Consider the following 15,348-nt stretch of genomic DNA (forward strand, 5'->3'; position numbering starts at 1 on the left):
GCTATCACACGAGCTTCTTAGCTAATAGTCAGTGACCACTCAGCAGGGGCCAAGTCTTCCCCTCCCAATCCCGGGCGTTATCTTCGGGCCTTGGTTATCTTTGGACCTTAGAGGTAGATAGTGTTTGCTAACTGGATTGAGTCTGGGTTCTCTCAATTTCCGTTGAGTGCTTTTCTAGTACCATGGCGATGAGGCAATGACAGACCCGGTCAGTGTAATCTCCGCCTGCGCTCATCGCGCTACTTTACCTTGAAATCCTTCCAGCTTCCCAAGGGCGAGGGAGTCGTGGCGTGGCTTATGTATTTAATATTCACACTCGACTCTTCGTTGGATTGGTAGCTTGTCCAACTCTCTTCCTTGCTACCTGGGTAGGTACCTGTTATATATCAACAAGATCGACGCTTTGAAAACGGCGGTGAATCCGAAGCTCCGTCTTGAGCTCTCTTGTCATCTTTGTTCCCTTTTTGTTCTACTTGTATCAACAATAGCTGGGGATCTTTGTACTCTACAACTACTTCTATCATCATTATTGCTCTAAGGACCCTTGATTCTGGGGTACTTTTCCGCGGTCGTTTCATCTCCATCTATTAATACCCACCCTTACTCGACCCTTAAGTATCATCGCGTGAAATTCTCCGTCTTCTCCCCTCCGATCTCTTAGTTCGCCTCCCCCACACTGTTTCCCCGGAGTTAGAGCACGTGCGCTTTATTGACTGTGGTCCCTCGATGTAAATCAATTTGAAGCTATCCGATTCACACTGCAATTCTCCAGGACCCCTTATCATCGATTGACCCTCATAAGAAACGCATTTGCCGTCTGTTGATCCCTGGCCCCTCTTCGGAGGTGGCTCAGCGGCCATGGATTTATACCAATCGATGCTGAACACACGAGGGATCTATTCGCAGACGCCCCCGGACATTCGGACACGGTTTGATGATCACCCTACACTCCTGGTGAGCTGGTGGGCGACCGGATTTTCCCTGGCGTTCATTGTAACCCGTGTCTGTGGTCGCTATGTCCGGACTGAGCGGTTCTTCCCTGAGGACAAGATGATGATGGTTAGTGTGATTCCGTTGTTGATACGGATGGCGCTGGTGCATGTGGTACTGCTCTATGGCACGAACAATACCAAGACGGCTGGCCTGACTGAGGAGGAAATACGACAGAGAGAAATTGGCAGCAGGCTGGTCCTTGCCGCCCGAATATTCTATGCGATTTTGTAATACGCCTTGCCCCCGAATTTCCGTTCTTGTCCTTGCAGGTATGCTGATGATTTACTTCTCGAACAGCATTTGGATTGCCAAATTCACCGTGTGCGAGTTTCTGAAACGAGTTGCAGGGATGATCTGGCAGCGGTCACTCCGAATATTCCTCCAGATAATCTACTACTTCCTGGCCTCGACGTTAATCGCAGTGCTGATCGCGACTCTCGTTGAATGTCAGCCTTTCGACCACTACTGGCAGGTTGTTCCGGATCCAGGGCCGCAGTGTCGCTTAGGCTATGCCAATCTGATCACGATGGGGGCATGCGACATTATCACCGACCTGCTTCTGGTTGCCTATCCCATTCCGATCGTCTTAATGACGCATATGCCCATGAAGCGCAAGGTAATACTCTCAGTGCTCTTCGCCTTGTCTTTGATCTTGGTTGGGATCACCTGCTATCGCGTTCCGTCGGTAATTTGGCACCACGGATCACAGCAATACCGATCGCTTCTGGCGTCGCTAGAGATTCTAGCCGCGACCGCTGTCTCCAACGCGGTCGTCATTGGCTCATTCGTCAGAGATAAGGGCGTTAAGAAGGCGAAGTTCAAGAAGGATGTTGGTTCGGCCTCGGTGAGCGAAAGTATGGATCACAGCTCGACGAGACGTGCCACCATTACCTACCATCAATGGGGCAGCGACTCGGATCTTGCCGGAGACCTGGGGATCCGACTGGCGCCTGACCTTCAAGCCTCAGACAACAAGATTCCTCGTCCAGCGCCAATCGCCGTACCCTACCATCCCCTCACAGCCCAAACGGGGACGCTGACCGCGAATTGGTCCTTTGGCAGCCAGCGTCACTCGATGGGAACAGATGACGACATAACGTCTACAACCGGTAGCTTGGAGCTGAAAATCAGCCCCCATGAGTACATCGAGACCAACAAAACCCCTCACAAAAAGTCCAACGATGCCGCCCTCTCCTCCCCTAGCAAAGTCTCCATCTTCGATGTAGGTGGGCTACTGGACGACACCCCAACGCCAGGGTCTCAGAACTCTTCTGCAAAATCGACACGTCATCGCGAGCTGAGCTTTGGCTCGCAACAATATCGCAATGGTAGCAGAGCTTTCCTGCAGGACGTCGGGGGCTTACTCCCCCCATCGAACACAAGAAATGGCCGCCGACGGGGCTCGAGTGTCCACTTTAGCGACTCTGCAAATCCCCCCGTGCCTCCGTATCACCCCCAGCGGGATACGCACACGCCCATTCTGGAGAGGTCGGATGATGTGGAGCTCCAGGATGTCGGCGGTCTTCTCTCGAAAGACACATGAGTCTTTGACACCTGAATAAGACGCAATCTATTGTATGATAATATCATGACCTACTTTCTTTTTGTTTAAGTCTTTTGGACTTTCGGCTGGGTCTGTGGTTATGGATTTAGGAATTTTTTCCTTATTTGTGCGCTTTAGCGATGGCGTTGGTGTACTGCAGTGCTCCGGCACTGGTTACATTTCCCATTTGCATTGGTTGGGACTTGGATGGGTTTTGTATCTCTAGGTTATCCTCAATTAGGGGAGTATTCTTTGAACATACTGACTGTCAATCTGTCGCAACCAGGATATTCGGGATATTCCCGGTTCCGGAGACTGAGTCAGCCATATCAGATTTATAACTAACTATATATTGCCACCTATTAGAGAGGTAGCCCACCAAGAAACAGGAGCTAATCATGACACTCATCACGCAAAAACTGTTATTCGTAGTGAGGTTCAAGAAGATATATAATGTTGGAGTCCCAAGGGCCACCAAGATCAGCTTCACCATTATTTCCCAAATAAGGATGGACGCCAATTAGATACCTTAGCTGGTACCAATGATGCACTCACTATCACTACTGCCTTACTCACCCGATAAACTGGCCTGAAGTGACTTACCTATCGAGTACCAGTATCTAGCCATTGAGTACAACATGGTTAGATCAGGCCGATCATCCTACTAGCCATAACAAAAGCGGCGAGTTTGAGCTAAGATTTCGTGTCTTGTCTGCTCGATCTGTCAAGTAGCATCTGCATAGAAGATCAGAAACGATGCTGCTTGCCTCGCGTCACCACAGCGGGTATTCCGAGACATGCAATATACACAGGCTTTACTATTACTAGACGGCTCATACCAGCAGCAAACCCACCGAAAACATCTACCTGATTAGATGTTGACTTGTCCAATATCAGCCCTGTGAGTCAGTTGTAGAGGCTTACCAGGATGACCAACATTCACTGCCCGCAGGTGTAGTAGCCGAGTCGACAGAGAAAATCTTTTCATCACATCAGAGGGAAACATCAGCTCACCAGACTCGAAAACGCACGTCGTCAGCTCCCACGCGTAGGCCGTGATTTCATCTGCATAATGGTACATAACCTGCAAAGTGAGGGTAGTGCAGCTCTGATTTCGAGTCTCAGCCCCCTGGCTAGTGAAGGGTCTTCAGGACTTCCAGAGAGAACATACAGATGAATTCCGACACCACAATTCTCTTCTGCTCCGCTTCATATCCTTTCTCACGGATGAGTTCGACATCGACATCGACCCCAGATCTCTACCTGACTGTGAGAAAAATAAAAGTGCGAATGAGGAGACTGTCCGATACTCGATAGCGGTCAGGCTGTTAAAAGAGTTCTGGGATGTGCACTGCGACATTGATCCTAACGCAGAGAAATCCAGTGACATCGTGGACTACCAGTTTATTGTGAAGCTCTTCTACTAGCATCTGAACAGGCAAACGAGACGCCCGTCGAACCTAACCAGACCGGAAGGTGTCGAAACCCGTGCAGAAAGAGCTGAACGACGCCGCAGACTATTCGATATGGACCTCCGCTCCCTGTTAGAAAGACAGCGAGAAACAATAGACCTCAAGGAAGAATCACAGCACCAAGACCAAAGGTAGCAGTCTAGTAAAGAAAGTGGCGGGCGTAAGAGATGGAGATTTACCCGATGCAGACAAAGACGAACCAGGGAACCAACTATCTCCAGAATCCGAGAGCATGCAGAATAATATAGACACAGTGGTCTCGGAACCCACGGGCATCTCGATCGTTCTCGGCAATTTTAGTTCTATTGACCGACTGAGAATATTGGACACGATTATAGACAAGGTGATGAGCAAATACGAAGGCCGCTATGGTACGTTCTTGAAGTCTGATTCCGGAAGGAGCCTAAAGGCTGTTCTCGAGATAAACCTCAATCAGAAAGTCAAATTACTCTGCGAGGCTGGGACGTTTGAATTGGACAGGTTGGTACCCTGCCCACATTGTTGAGTAATACTGAGCAGAACCTTCCCAGGTTGCTCCAAATCGGTAATATGGGAGAGCAGCCAAACGACTCGGGTGTTAAATGCACATTCTTTACAGAAGAAGCAATCCAGGACGTTTCTGGCTGTACGTGGGACAGGCGTTCAAACTGCATGAGAGGATCTCCAGCCACAACGATCCTGCACATAGACAGGCTCAGCTCAGTTTACACTACCACGTCTGGGATTTTGCCGAGAACACGTGTCCGAGTTCGTCACGCTTGCAGTGCACCTCGTCCAGAGATGACCCATTCATCCCGGGAGATTTGGCCGCCTTGAAAGAAGCCATTGGAGGAACAGAGGCGTTCAAAGATTTTCTCAACTCGCCTGACTCCGCCGTCAGAGGCTGGGCGTGGGACCTTAACAATGCCTTTAATGATCTCCGAAACTCACCAGTTCCGACCCACCGAGCTTACTGCTTGATGTCATGCTTCCAAACCGCAAGTTGGCAGAAGAGGTTTGCGAGAAGAGTAAAATAGAGAACTTGCAGCGAATATTGTCTGAAGGAATGACGAGAACCATCTTTAGTGGAGACGATACGCAGAAGGCTTATCTCATCAGCTGCAGTGCCTTCGCATTTACTATTTCCAGACGAGTGCGGCTGGGAGTGCGAGTCGGGGACCTAGTGAGGCTGCGATTCCATCTCACAGCAACACCGAATCCCCAGAAGTATGCAGCCAAAGCTTCACAGACTGATCCGGCCAGTAAGTTGGCAGTGTCAATTGGAGGAGCGAGGAATTCATGGTGATTACCATGTCTGGCTCAGAAACCACGGTGACAAAGTCGTCAGTAGGATGAACGCACCAGAAACGACACGTCCTTACACCAATCTACCAATGCCAGTAGCTTATACGGCGAGTAAAGTGGCAACTTTGCGCATGTTCCGACGTCCACCAGCCAAAGAGCCTTGACTTCCCGATCAAAAAAATAGTTAGCTCTGCCGCGACCCCACCACATTGGCTACTACACCTACGTGCTTAACGAGGAAGTACCTTACTTAGCCTTGAGTACTCCGTAGCTCGGTCTCTACAAGAATGTGGAGACGAAGATCTAAAAAGTAAACAGACAAAAAGATATCCTAATCCCCCGAGCCGGAATCGAGCCGGCGACCTGTCGGTTACAATTATTCTATTACAGCCGACCGCCATATCCAACTAGACCATCGGGGGTTGAAGGATGGTAGATGAGGATCGCTATTTGTAGATAGCGACCTAAATCTGACGTGAGATGGACTGTCAACGAAGCCCTTAGCCGAGTCAAGGTTGAGCTGCGCAGGTAGCAGAGGAGTCTTCTCGGAGCAGGCTTGATTGGTCGCTCCCAATGCCAAGGACGGAAAGAGCAGGATGATAGCAGTCTTGCAGGAGTGGGCAAGCGGTTCTTCGGCATAAGGCGAATTCTGCAGAGTGAGCCCTACACATCAGGACTGTTGTCGATGTCAGGATGCCATTTCGAACAATCGGCGATTTTGCAAGCATATTGTTGATGATATTCCGTCAATCGGCCTGCTCTCTTGTCATGATGGTCTTGATACATTGGCAGCTGGATGGAAGAAGCCACTGCGTAGCGAGACGAAAGACGAAAAAAAAGAGAAAAGGGAGAAATGGAAGTGTTGGGAGAGAGAAAATACATTAAAAAAGATAACCCTTACTCCCCCGAGCCGGAATCGAGCCGGCGACCTGTCGGTTACAATTTCCATTACAGCCGACCGCCATATCCAACTAGACCATCGGGGGTTGCTAGGTTGCTCCAAGTTTCTTTATTTGGTTCATAACCCAAAGAACATGTGGAAACTTAACAAATACGGCAACATCACTACTTTCAGAACAAATAAGTGGTACGACCCATCGTCTCTGACTGTGCACATAACATCCTTCTTGCATGTCCCCTCCCTTCTTCTTACATACCACTGTCGAGTCATTTCTTTAGTGTTATACCATCTTCTCCGTATCTTGGAAGCTGGTGCGGTCGTTCAGCGATATGTGCGCCGAGAGAGAACCGTCATGGTGTCCGGCTGCCGCCGCTTATCAGTTCAAAATAGGTCGTTGTAACTATCTCGGAAACCCCCGATGGTCTAGTTGGATATGGCGGTCGGCTGTAATGGAAATTGTAACCGACAGGTCGCCGGCTCGATTCCGGCTCGGGGGATCATGAGATATCTTTTTTGCTTTTGCAAATATATCTTTTGACATTGAGGACAGTACCATTAAAGCAAAGTTAGATGCTCTTCCACATTGTCGTCTATCCAGCGGTGACGATTTTTTCCATTTGGCGCGAGGTTGGCCAACTGCGTAACTTTTGTGATCCATAGCCCTATTATTATCGTGCTCTGTACTACGTCCTAGCCTCATTCCGATATACCTAAGTTGCTGCACCGACTTGCGCCCACCAATCCTGGAAATCTATGAAGGATAGATCGATCCAATTACAAGTATAAAGTAGCTCTAGACAGACGATGCTAGTCTGCTGGACGGGTTTGATGCCTCTTGACACGTGGGGACGCAAGGGGCCAATTGATGCAATGACGGGCATGCAGCCTGCATATAATTCGACCATTGCAGCGGAACGATCTTTTCAGAGAACTAAAAGCAATAGTCAATCGAAGAGCGGATTTAAGCAGTTAAAAAACAAACCACGAAAAAGAATGTCTCTGACTCCCCCGAGCCGGAATCGAGCCGGCGACCTGTCGGTTACAATTATTCCATTACAGCCGACCGCCATATCCAACTAGACCATCGGGGGTTTAGGAGACAACCGCCTCGGCAAACTTTGGATTCATAAAGCCGGCCTTGAAAAGTTGAAAGACCCAACTCGGTTTAGCAGCACACAGCTGTAGAAGATTGAGCTCTTGTACTCGGTAGATACCTCTATGATAGAAACATGCAAGACATCGTTACATGTATCGTGTGGGACAAATGGCTTATTACTTGGTATGGTCGCGTATCCTCCAAGCGAAATCAGAGCAGGAAGACATTCCGTGACAAGGCTGTGGCGATCCAGCGCAAATCGGCTGGACATTCTTACGTGTCAAATATCGTCGAGCAGCTTGCAAAGACAACTACACTCATGATATCCGACGGGTTATAAAAAAGACACCATAATGGGTTCTGATTGATTTTGTTGGATGAAACTTGCTCAAAGTAATGAATAAAAAAAGGGCAGAAAAAAGGTAACGTCCCCCGAGCCGGAATCGAGCCGGCGACCTGTCGGTTACAATTTTCCATTACAGCCGACCGCCATATCCAACTAGACCATCGGGGGTTTCGTTAGTGGTTTGGCAAATTAATGCTACATAGAGTGAAGCGTATGTGCCAAGCAACTTCTCTAGGCCCTCCCTTGCTCCCAACTGTTCTTCAACATCAATGATCCACATATGCAGTGTGCCTTTCTGCAAAGAATTTATTGTCGTGCAGGATATGATCATCTTCATGTATGCAATTTAAGAAGCAGGACATATTATTGTGCTGAGTGACAGTGTGATCACGTGTGCTCGTGTCATTACAGGGTAGCGCGTCCTTAACCCAAACAAGCCTGTAAACAGAGCTCACTCCCTTGACAACCACCATTTGGGACCGGAAACAACAAATCGACCGACTTGAATACCTCATGTGCCGTACATTTTGAACTTGAGGGGGGCCTTCTTTTTTAATGTGATCTCCTTTTTGGTATAATGATTAAGGAAATGGAGACTTTCGCCGCCCGTCTCGCCAGCTTTGATCTGGTTCTCCATCCCGAACGACGACGGACATCGAGCGCAAAGTCCGTCAAGCCGATATCTTGGCCTCATAGTAGGCCGTCGCCTGCAGAGGTATTACACTCTTAATATCTGTATCTTTGTTGACGCAATGGCTGACACATAGCTAAAGCTAGCGCATGCAGGATTCTACTACAATCCCTACGAGACCAACCCCGATAACACAACATGCTACTTATGCCAGCGCGCGCTCGACGGGTGGGAATCGGAGGATAACCCGATTACTGAGCACCTTAAACACTCAAAGGATTGCGGATGGGCTATTATGATGGACATCGAGCAGCACAGCTCAAATCCCGCTGAAATTGAAGATCCAACAAGCGACAGGATAGCGCAGGCAAGACAAGCCACTTTTGGCGATCAATGGCCGCACGATGGCAAGCGGGGCTGGGTTTGCCAGTCTGAAAAGGTAGTGTTGGACATGTTCTCAATTCCAAAGCGCAGTTTATCAGCCTTATGAACTTGCAACCTAATATTTGTGTCCATGACAGATGGTGGAAGGGGGATGGTACTTTTGTCCGACTGAGGAGAGCAATGATTTAGCCAGTTGTGCTTACTGTAAACTGTCTCTCGACGGATGGGAACCCAAAGATGACCCTTTGTCAGTGCCTCATCGCTCCTTCCCACTTGATATTCACTGACTTGCCTAGTGAGGAGCACTACCGACGATCAGCGGATTGTTCGTTCTTTGTCTTTGCACAGCCTCCTGGCAAGAAGTCAAAATCTTCTCGATCAAAAAAGTCGCGCGTTTCAAAAGCGTCGTCTCGTCTCTCGACCCAGTCTACAGTATCGGAAGCGCCCATGACCGCGCTTGACAACCAAATGGATGAGGATGATATTCCTCAGCCGCCAACAAAAACGAAAGCCCCCAAGAAGTCATCGAAATCCAAATCGAAGACCTCGAAATCTAAGAAGGATGATACCTTGGAGCCTGATAACCAGATGGATTTAGACACCATGGAATATGCCCAACCCGAACCTGCCAAGCCCAAGCGGACCAGAGGCAAGAAAAGGTCTAGCGAGGAAATGGACCCAGAAGAGTCTAACATAGCTATTGCTGAGGTTATTCATCAATCCGAACCTCCGACCAAGAAGAGAGCGACAAAGTCGCGCAATAGTGCTACTCAGCGAGAAGACAGCACTCGCGGTGACGTTGCTATTGCAGATGTACATGAGGCGGACGAAGAGGCCTTGCTCGAAGCTGAAGCTAAGAAAGGGCGTGCGACCACCAAGAAGAAGACATCTTCCAAAAGTCGGAAGGTTTCAGAGGATTCATTGGTAGAAAAGGCAGCTCTGGAAACTCGCTTACCGCGAGATTCCGAGATGGATGCAGCAATTGAAGCCGAACTCGAAGCCGGGGAGCCTATGGTTGAAGAGCCTCCGGCGGAAACACACAAGTCTTCGAAGAAATCGAAGTCCAAAAAGAAAACAAAGAAGGCAGCAGAAGAGCCACCCATGGTGCAGCATGATATTGTCGAGCGAAACGAAGAGCAAGAGTTGCGTCGAGTCGACGACGATGAATTTATTTATAGGCGGACTAGTGACATTCAGTTGCCAGCCGAGCAGCCGAAACCAGCTAAATCCGCTACCAAGCAGAAAACCTCAAAAGAAGAAAGGCTTTCAGAAAAGAAAACATTTGAGTCACCTAGGAGTCGCCCAGCAACTATAGTTGACTTGCCAGAAGTTGACGCTGAAGCTGATCGCAGGCACCAAGGGTCTTTCGTGTCGGTGGAGGTAACAGCAAGGGATCCAGAGCAAGACTTCGAACCCGAAAAGAGAGATAGTGGCTCTCAAATGAAGAAGGCGACCAAGAAGTCCTCGACCAGCAAAGCGAAGAAAACTAGTCACGCAAGGGCCACATCTCCAGAGTCTGGAACTCCTGCATCCGAAAGGCCTGATACAAGGCATAGTTTGAAGCCGGAGGCACCTTTGCAACCCGAACAAAAAACAATTTCTCCTCACAGTCAAGACCAAGTACAAGAGCAAGAGCTGGAGCCAGAATCGGAACCAGAGCTAGTGCAAGACCCTGAAGACGACATAGAGCAAGATAGGGAGGTAGACCCGGAGCCGGAGCCGCACCTGGAAGTCAACGAAACGCCTGTCCGTCGCCGGTCATCCAAAGTCCCGCCGAAGACGGCTGAGAGATTCAGCGACATCCCCCAAGAGAAGCAATTTGCCAAGTCGATTGCGGAAACTCGAACGCCGAATTCCCATAAAGTGCCACAAGCTAGAATACACTCTAGCCGACAGGAAAGCGATGCGGTGTCGCCTCTTCCTTCCACTTCGAAGAGTTCGCCATCTTCATCGCCCCAGTCTTCCGATGCTGAGAACCAACCTCCAACCATACAACTATCGGCTCCAAGGGCGCAACTAGCATCACCGTCCAAGGAGAAAACGGTTCGAATTCCCTTGGCAACCAGTACGCCCTCGCCGTCCAAACGAAATGCGGACTCTGGCGCACTCAGGAGCTTACACCCCTGGACACCTATTGACATAGACGAAATTCTCTACGCCTCAATGAGCGATAAGGAGAACGTGGATGTAGGGGCTGCTCTGAACAGTATCAAAGGAGATCTTACAAGTCCCGAGAAGAAGATGACTGTAGAAGAGTGGGTTTACTGGCATGCTCGGAACGGAGAAGAAAAGCTCAAGCGCGAATGTGAGAGATTGGTCAGTCAGTTCGAGAAGGAAGGGGCCAGAGCGATGCGCGCACTGGAAGGGATCGAGTGCATTGATTGAGACATGGCGTTTGAATTGAACAGGGTTGGTGTTATGGGATGGGAACAATGGCTCTCGGTTTAAGCACTTATTTTGTTGAAGGCATTCTTGGACACGATATCTCTGAAGCGAATCTGCAATATCACAGCGCGGTAAATGCAATTCTGTCTATCTTGGCACTAACAATCCAGCCCCAAAGAAACCCCCAAAGTAAAACCAAACGCCTGGGTATCTGCAAAAATTTTGATCCCTCCAAGAATTGAAGTTGTTCGTATGTCCAATCCCTTTTGGCGCCTTGTACTATGCGATAATGCCGAGTCGACCTTCCCAGGAATCTTCCTCCTGCTTGATCCCGTTTTCTCCATTCTTCCGACGCTTTTCGTTCCTCTTCCTTCTCTTTTCCTCTCTCTCTTTGGCCTCTTGTTCCTCCCTCTCCTTCAATCTTTCGCCAAGATCCAACTGCCAAGCACGCCGTTCTTCTTCCTCCCTGACTCGCTTCTGATGAGCCAGAAATCGCAACCGCTGCCGCACGTCCTCCAAACCAGCACGAACCACCTCGCCACTCTGACCCGTCGCAATCAAGTGTTGCTTGCTGTTCAAATGCTCCACCAGCTGCAGATTATCCTTGAAGGTAAGATCACAGTCGGAGCAGTAGAATCCAGCACCGCGACCCCTTTTACCCACTGCCGACCCCGCTGGAACAATCGTCGTCTTGCCCACCATCGAGGCGACATCGAGGCGCTGTTTGCGCGAGGTTGTCGCCTCGAGCGTGCTGTAGTCCACCGGTGCGTGCCATTTTTTGCCTAGGAGCTTTGCCTCATAGCGCGCCTTGCCCTCTTCTTTGCGCTTCGCCTCTTCATCTGCGGCCTTTTTGGCGTATTCTTCTCGGTCCCATGTTTTGCGGAAGGCGGTATCTGATGAGGGGGCTCCGTATGCGGTGTTGCCTTTGCCGGACATTGTGAGGAGGGTTTGGTGGGAAGTCTTCTATTGGGTCTGCTCAGGCGGTATTCTGTATTTCTTCGTACGGAGATGGAGGTGATAATTCTCAGAGTAGGAGAATCGATAGGATTGCTGTGATGATGGGAGATGAAGCTTTCCGCAGTGATGAGGGCAATAGATGTCCGGAAGTGGCGGGCGGTGAGGCGGTGGCTGATGCGGATGAATCATATCACCGCCAAAGAACGAGGGGGAAGCCCGTCGCGTCCATTCTTCCTCCAGTCTGTTATTAATATTGTTTATTAGCATTTGCTCGAGCTGTATATTTACTTTTCTTAGTTTCACTTTGTGGTTGTTGTACAGAGGGTGTGGGTGAATGGCGCATTGAGACATTGGTCGATCGCGATCACTCCTACCTATCATCTCGAATTCTCGACGCCAACGGGAAACCCAGTGAAACAGGTCATCGGATTCCTTTTATGGGGTAATGTTGGTGCCTCAAGTTGCTTTAAATAGTCGGATCGCTTCGTATTGTCCGTCCATTCCTTTCTGTTCGTGTCTGGACAGCCACCTTTCTTTTGTATTGAGTTTCAGGCAACACCTTTGCTCCAGTAACATATAATTGTTTGTGTTGGACTTGTATCGTTGAAGTTGGCTCTGGCGTTCTCTCTACTTTGACTCTCAACGAACCCATCCAAGCAATATGCAACCAGTTAAGCATTCAGTCATGGACGCTCCTTTGGAAGGAGAATATGTTTCCTTTGAACACTCTCTTATGGCTCTACCAACAGAGCTGCATTTACAAATCTCCTCCTATCTTTCCTATCCCGACGCTTTGGCGCTCAAGCACACCTGTCGTCATTTCTACTATCTTGTCTATACCGGCGTCCATCTCAAAGTAGACTGGCTGGTCGAGCGTTTTGAGCGCAAGCTCGAGTGTCCAATGGAGAAATGCTCCTTTCGGACAGACGAGTCGTTTTGCAATTCAAGAATTAGGGGAATCATGGAACGCCGACGACGACATTTAGAGTGTCCTCGAAGAAGAGGAGGATGTCTCGTCATCGAAGGGAGGACCTGTCAGAAGGACCTCGTTCCGATCTGGCTGAAGAGGCAGGGCCGGGTGAAATTTTTGAAACATGCGGGCAAGGAAGGTCTGTCGGCAGTCCCGTGCCCTTCGTGAGGCCATGAGTTCGGTCGAGCTCCTGTGAGCGCTGACGCTGAGTCCCTTCTAGTGCTGATCGATGGTTTGATCTTCCTCTGCGTCAGCTTGTTATGGAATCTTGTGAGGTAAACTCGCCGCCCGGGTGCTTCCATGCGAAACGTCTGCTCACTTCCACAGGTGGTTTTGTCGTTGATAGGACGAGATGCGCAGCATCACTTTATAGTAAAGACAGCTGTGACTGTACAACTCATCGTCAAAGTTGTACGACTAGACAGCCGGCAACGATATCCATTTCACTGCCATAGCGCTTCGTCAAACTTCAAATCCACATGAACAGTGGGAACTGGCTATGATGAGGGAGCACTTCTTCACGAGCGGTCGATCACTCAACCCAGGTTGGCTTTCGAGCGATGAGCGGCATTCGACAGTGTCCAGAGAAGTCGTGAATGCCTCTATCTTGCGAGCAGTAACCGAAGAACACCAGGCGCTCGCATGCTATAGTTCAACGGAAAAAGCCTCAAGCGATTGGCGGGAGCATGAATCATGGCACCGAGTTACGTGCTACTGGAAACAAGCGCCAAATCGCCTCCTTTCCCGTATATTCGGTGTCCCTTTGGATATGCTGTAGGCGAGGCCAATCTTCTTCTGCATCTTTGTCATCAGCATCGCAACGAAGCGTGAGCTTCATCGAGCCCACATCGTTTCCTTCTCGACTTGGGCTTTGATCGAGATGTGTAACGTACTTGTGCCTCCCAATAACCGAGAATCGTCTCGGATAACATTCTAGCGTTGGGTGGTTAGCAGTGATGATCTATCGCTTGAAGTATTCTGTAATTCTCACAATGACATTCATGCCTCTGGCTATCGTCTTGCCATCTGAAGGCGAGGAATGAGATGTACAAATAGTCATTCAGGTAATATCTAATTTAATCATACAAATATCATATTGTGAAAGTCTTTGTTCCGCATCCCAGCATCTTAAATACTTCTTCCCTTCCTTGAATACTTGGCTTTGCTGCCATTTCTCTGATCATCAAGAACAATGCCACTGAACGATCATTGGTTTTGCTACAAAGAATTACAACACTACGCCCAGTACACTCAAAAGGTAATTGCCTGTGGAAATATCGATTAACTCAAGAACCTGGGTTGATGCTGCTTGACGTCACTGCTACGCCAGATCTTGGTGATCGACCTGGGACACAACAACATCATCGTCACACCTACAGTACTCCAGAGACAGGCACCTTTGTTCCTAATATATGCTGTCCCCTGTCAGAGACCGTGTTTGATTGGCTGGACATAGCTAATACGTCAGTCCAGCTGGAGTCGGAACAGCCGATAATACCTGTTGCTGGCATATATATACTGCCCACCTTCGTTATCTCTCCATATACGTTTCTAGTGACTACTCATATTGATTTTTTATCCTGTCTATCTGTACAATACACAATGTCTTCCACGATCAACACAAGCACCGGCAACAAGCCCGTCGACCCCTACAAGGCCAAGAGCCTCGAGGACCCCCCTCTCCAGCAAAAAGTCGAGGACATGGTCAACTTCATCAGCGAGACCAAATTCGGCATGTTGACGACGAAGCTGTCCAACTCGGACCTCTTGACTTCGCGGTGCATGGCCCTAGCAGGGAAGGTACCGTATTGATTCTTCCACCAAATGACGAAAAAGAGCTGACGCAATGGCGAATCCAGGAGCACGGCGGTATCGACCTCATCTTCCACACGAATCTCTTCTCAAGCAAGACGATGGATCTCACGGTCCACCCGTCAGAAGTCAACATGTCCTTCCTGGACCCCGTGAGCGGCTCCTGGGCTTCGATCTCCGGCACCGCGGCACTGGTCGCTGACCAGGAGACCGTGAAGAGGTACTACTCGCCTGCGTTGAAGGCGTGGCTGGGTGATCTGGGCGACGGTGTGCATGACGGTGGCCCGGGAGATCCGCGAATCGGAGTGATCAAGCTCGAGGCCAAGCTGGCGACGTATTCCATTACGCGCAAGGGGATGATTGGCAGAGCCGTGGAAACGGTCAAGAGCGTCTCCAAGGGTGATGTTCCTGCTATCAGCAGTCTCAGGGAACTGACTGAGGAGGAACTGGCTGAGTGTAAGTCCATCTGAGGGAGTCACCGGAATGACCCCCTCAAGTACTTTGCAACGTATGCTGACTTGTTCAAGGGCGCCGGACGCACCAATGATTGTGTGCTGGAAAAGGTTTCACGTTC

At 49.5% G+C, this 15,348-nt stretch overlaps 5 protein-coding genes and 5 non-coding genes across 10 annotated transcripts; 5 read left to right on the forward strand and 5 right to left on the reverse strand.

The window, feature by feature from the left end:
- Positions 1-858: 858 nt before the first annotated feature.
- Positions 859-2,536, forward strand: NFIA_011340 (putative integral membrane protein Pth11-like; the record flags this gene model as incomplete). The annotated part of the gene is made up of 2 exons (XM_001264347.1): positions 859-1,220; positions 1,291-2,536. 2 exons carry the CDS (start codon positions 859-861, stop codon positions 2,534-2,536), a joined length of 1,608 nt encoding a protein of 535 aa, XP_001264348.1.
- Positions 2,537-5,627: 3,091 nt separating this feature from the next.
- Positions 5,628-5,714, reverse strand: NFIA_011350. Its single transcript has one exon. It is a non-coding gene; the product is annotated as a tRNA-Tyr (tRNA).
- Positions 5,715-6,193: 479 nt separating this feature from the next.
- On the reverse strand, positions 6,194-6,278 carry NFIA_011360. The gene has a single exon. It is a non-coding gene; the product is annotated as a tRNA-Tyr (tRNA).
- Positions 6,279-6,605: 327 nt separating this feature from the next.
- NFIA_011370 lies at positions 6,606-6,690 on the forward strand. The gene has a single exon. It is a non-coding gene; the product is annotated as a tRNA-Tyr (tRNA).
- Positions 6,691-7,197: 507 nt separating this feature from the next.
- Positions 7,198-7,284, reverse strand: NFIA_011380. Its single transcript has one exon. It is a non-coding gene; the product is annotated as a tRNA-Tyr (tRNA).
- A 433-nt stretch (positions 7,285-7,717) lies between these two features.
- NFIA_011390 lies at positions 7,718-7,803 on the reverse strand. Its single transcript has one exon. It is a non-coding gene; the product is annotated as a tRNA-Tyr (tRNA).
- Positions 7,804-8,212: 409 nt separating this feature from the next.
- NFIA_011400 (baculoviral IAP repeat-containing protein) lies at positions 8,213-11,035 on the forward strand (the record flags this gene model as incomplete). The annotated part of the gene is made up of 4 exons (XM_001264348.1): positions 8,213-8,350; positions 8,409-8,705; positions 8,788-8,897; positions 8,947-11,035. 4 exons carry the CDS (start codon positions 8,213-8,215, stop codon positions 11,033-11,035), a joined length of 2,634 nt encoding a protein of 877 aa, XP_001264349.1.
- Positions 11,036-11,314: 279 nt separating this feature from the next.
- NFIA_011410 (U4/U6-U5 snRNP complex subunit SNU23) lies at positions 11,315-11,971 on the reverse strand (the record flags this gene model as incomplete). The annotated part of the gene is made up of 1 exon (XM_001264349.1): positions 11,315-11,971. One exon carries the CDS (start codon positions 11,969-11,971, stop codon positions 11,315-11,317), a length of 657 nt encoding a protein of 218 aa, XP_001264350.1.
- A 682-nt stretch (positions 11,972-12,653) lies between these two features.
- Positions 12,654-13,130, forward strand: NFIA_011420 (F-box protein; the record flags this gene model as incomplete). Its single annotated transcript, XM_001264350.1, has 1 exon — positions 12,654-13,130. The coding sequence occupies one exon, from the start codon at positions 12,654-12,656 to the stop codon at positions 13,128-13,130; it is 477 nt and encodes a 158-aa protein (XP_001264351.1).
- A 1,434-nt stretch (positions 13,131-14,564) lies between these two features.
- Positions 14,565-15,244, forward strand: NFIA_011430 (blue light-inducible protein Bli-3; the record flags this gene model as incomplete). The annotated part of the gene is made up of 2 exons (XM_001264351.1): positions 14,565-14,762; positions 14,822-15,244. The coding sequence occupies 2 exons, from the start codon at positions 14,565-14,567 to the stop codon at positions 15,242-15,244; spliced, it is 621 nt and encodes a 206-aa protein (XP_001264352.1).
- Positions 15,245-15,348: the final 104 nt, after the last annotated feature.

Source organism: Aspergillus fischeri, genomic scaffold, assembly GCF_000149645.3.
Source record: "Aspergillus fischeri NRRL 181 1099437636249 genomic scaffold, whole genome shotgun sequence".
Lineage (NCBI taxonomy): Eukaryota > Fungi > Ascomycota > Eurotiomycetes > Eurotiales > Aspergillaceae > Aspergillus > Aspergillus fischeri.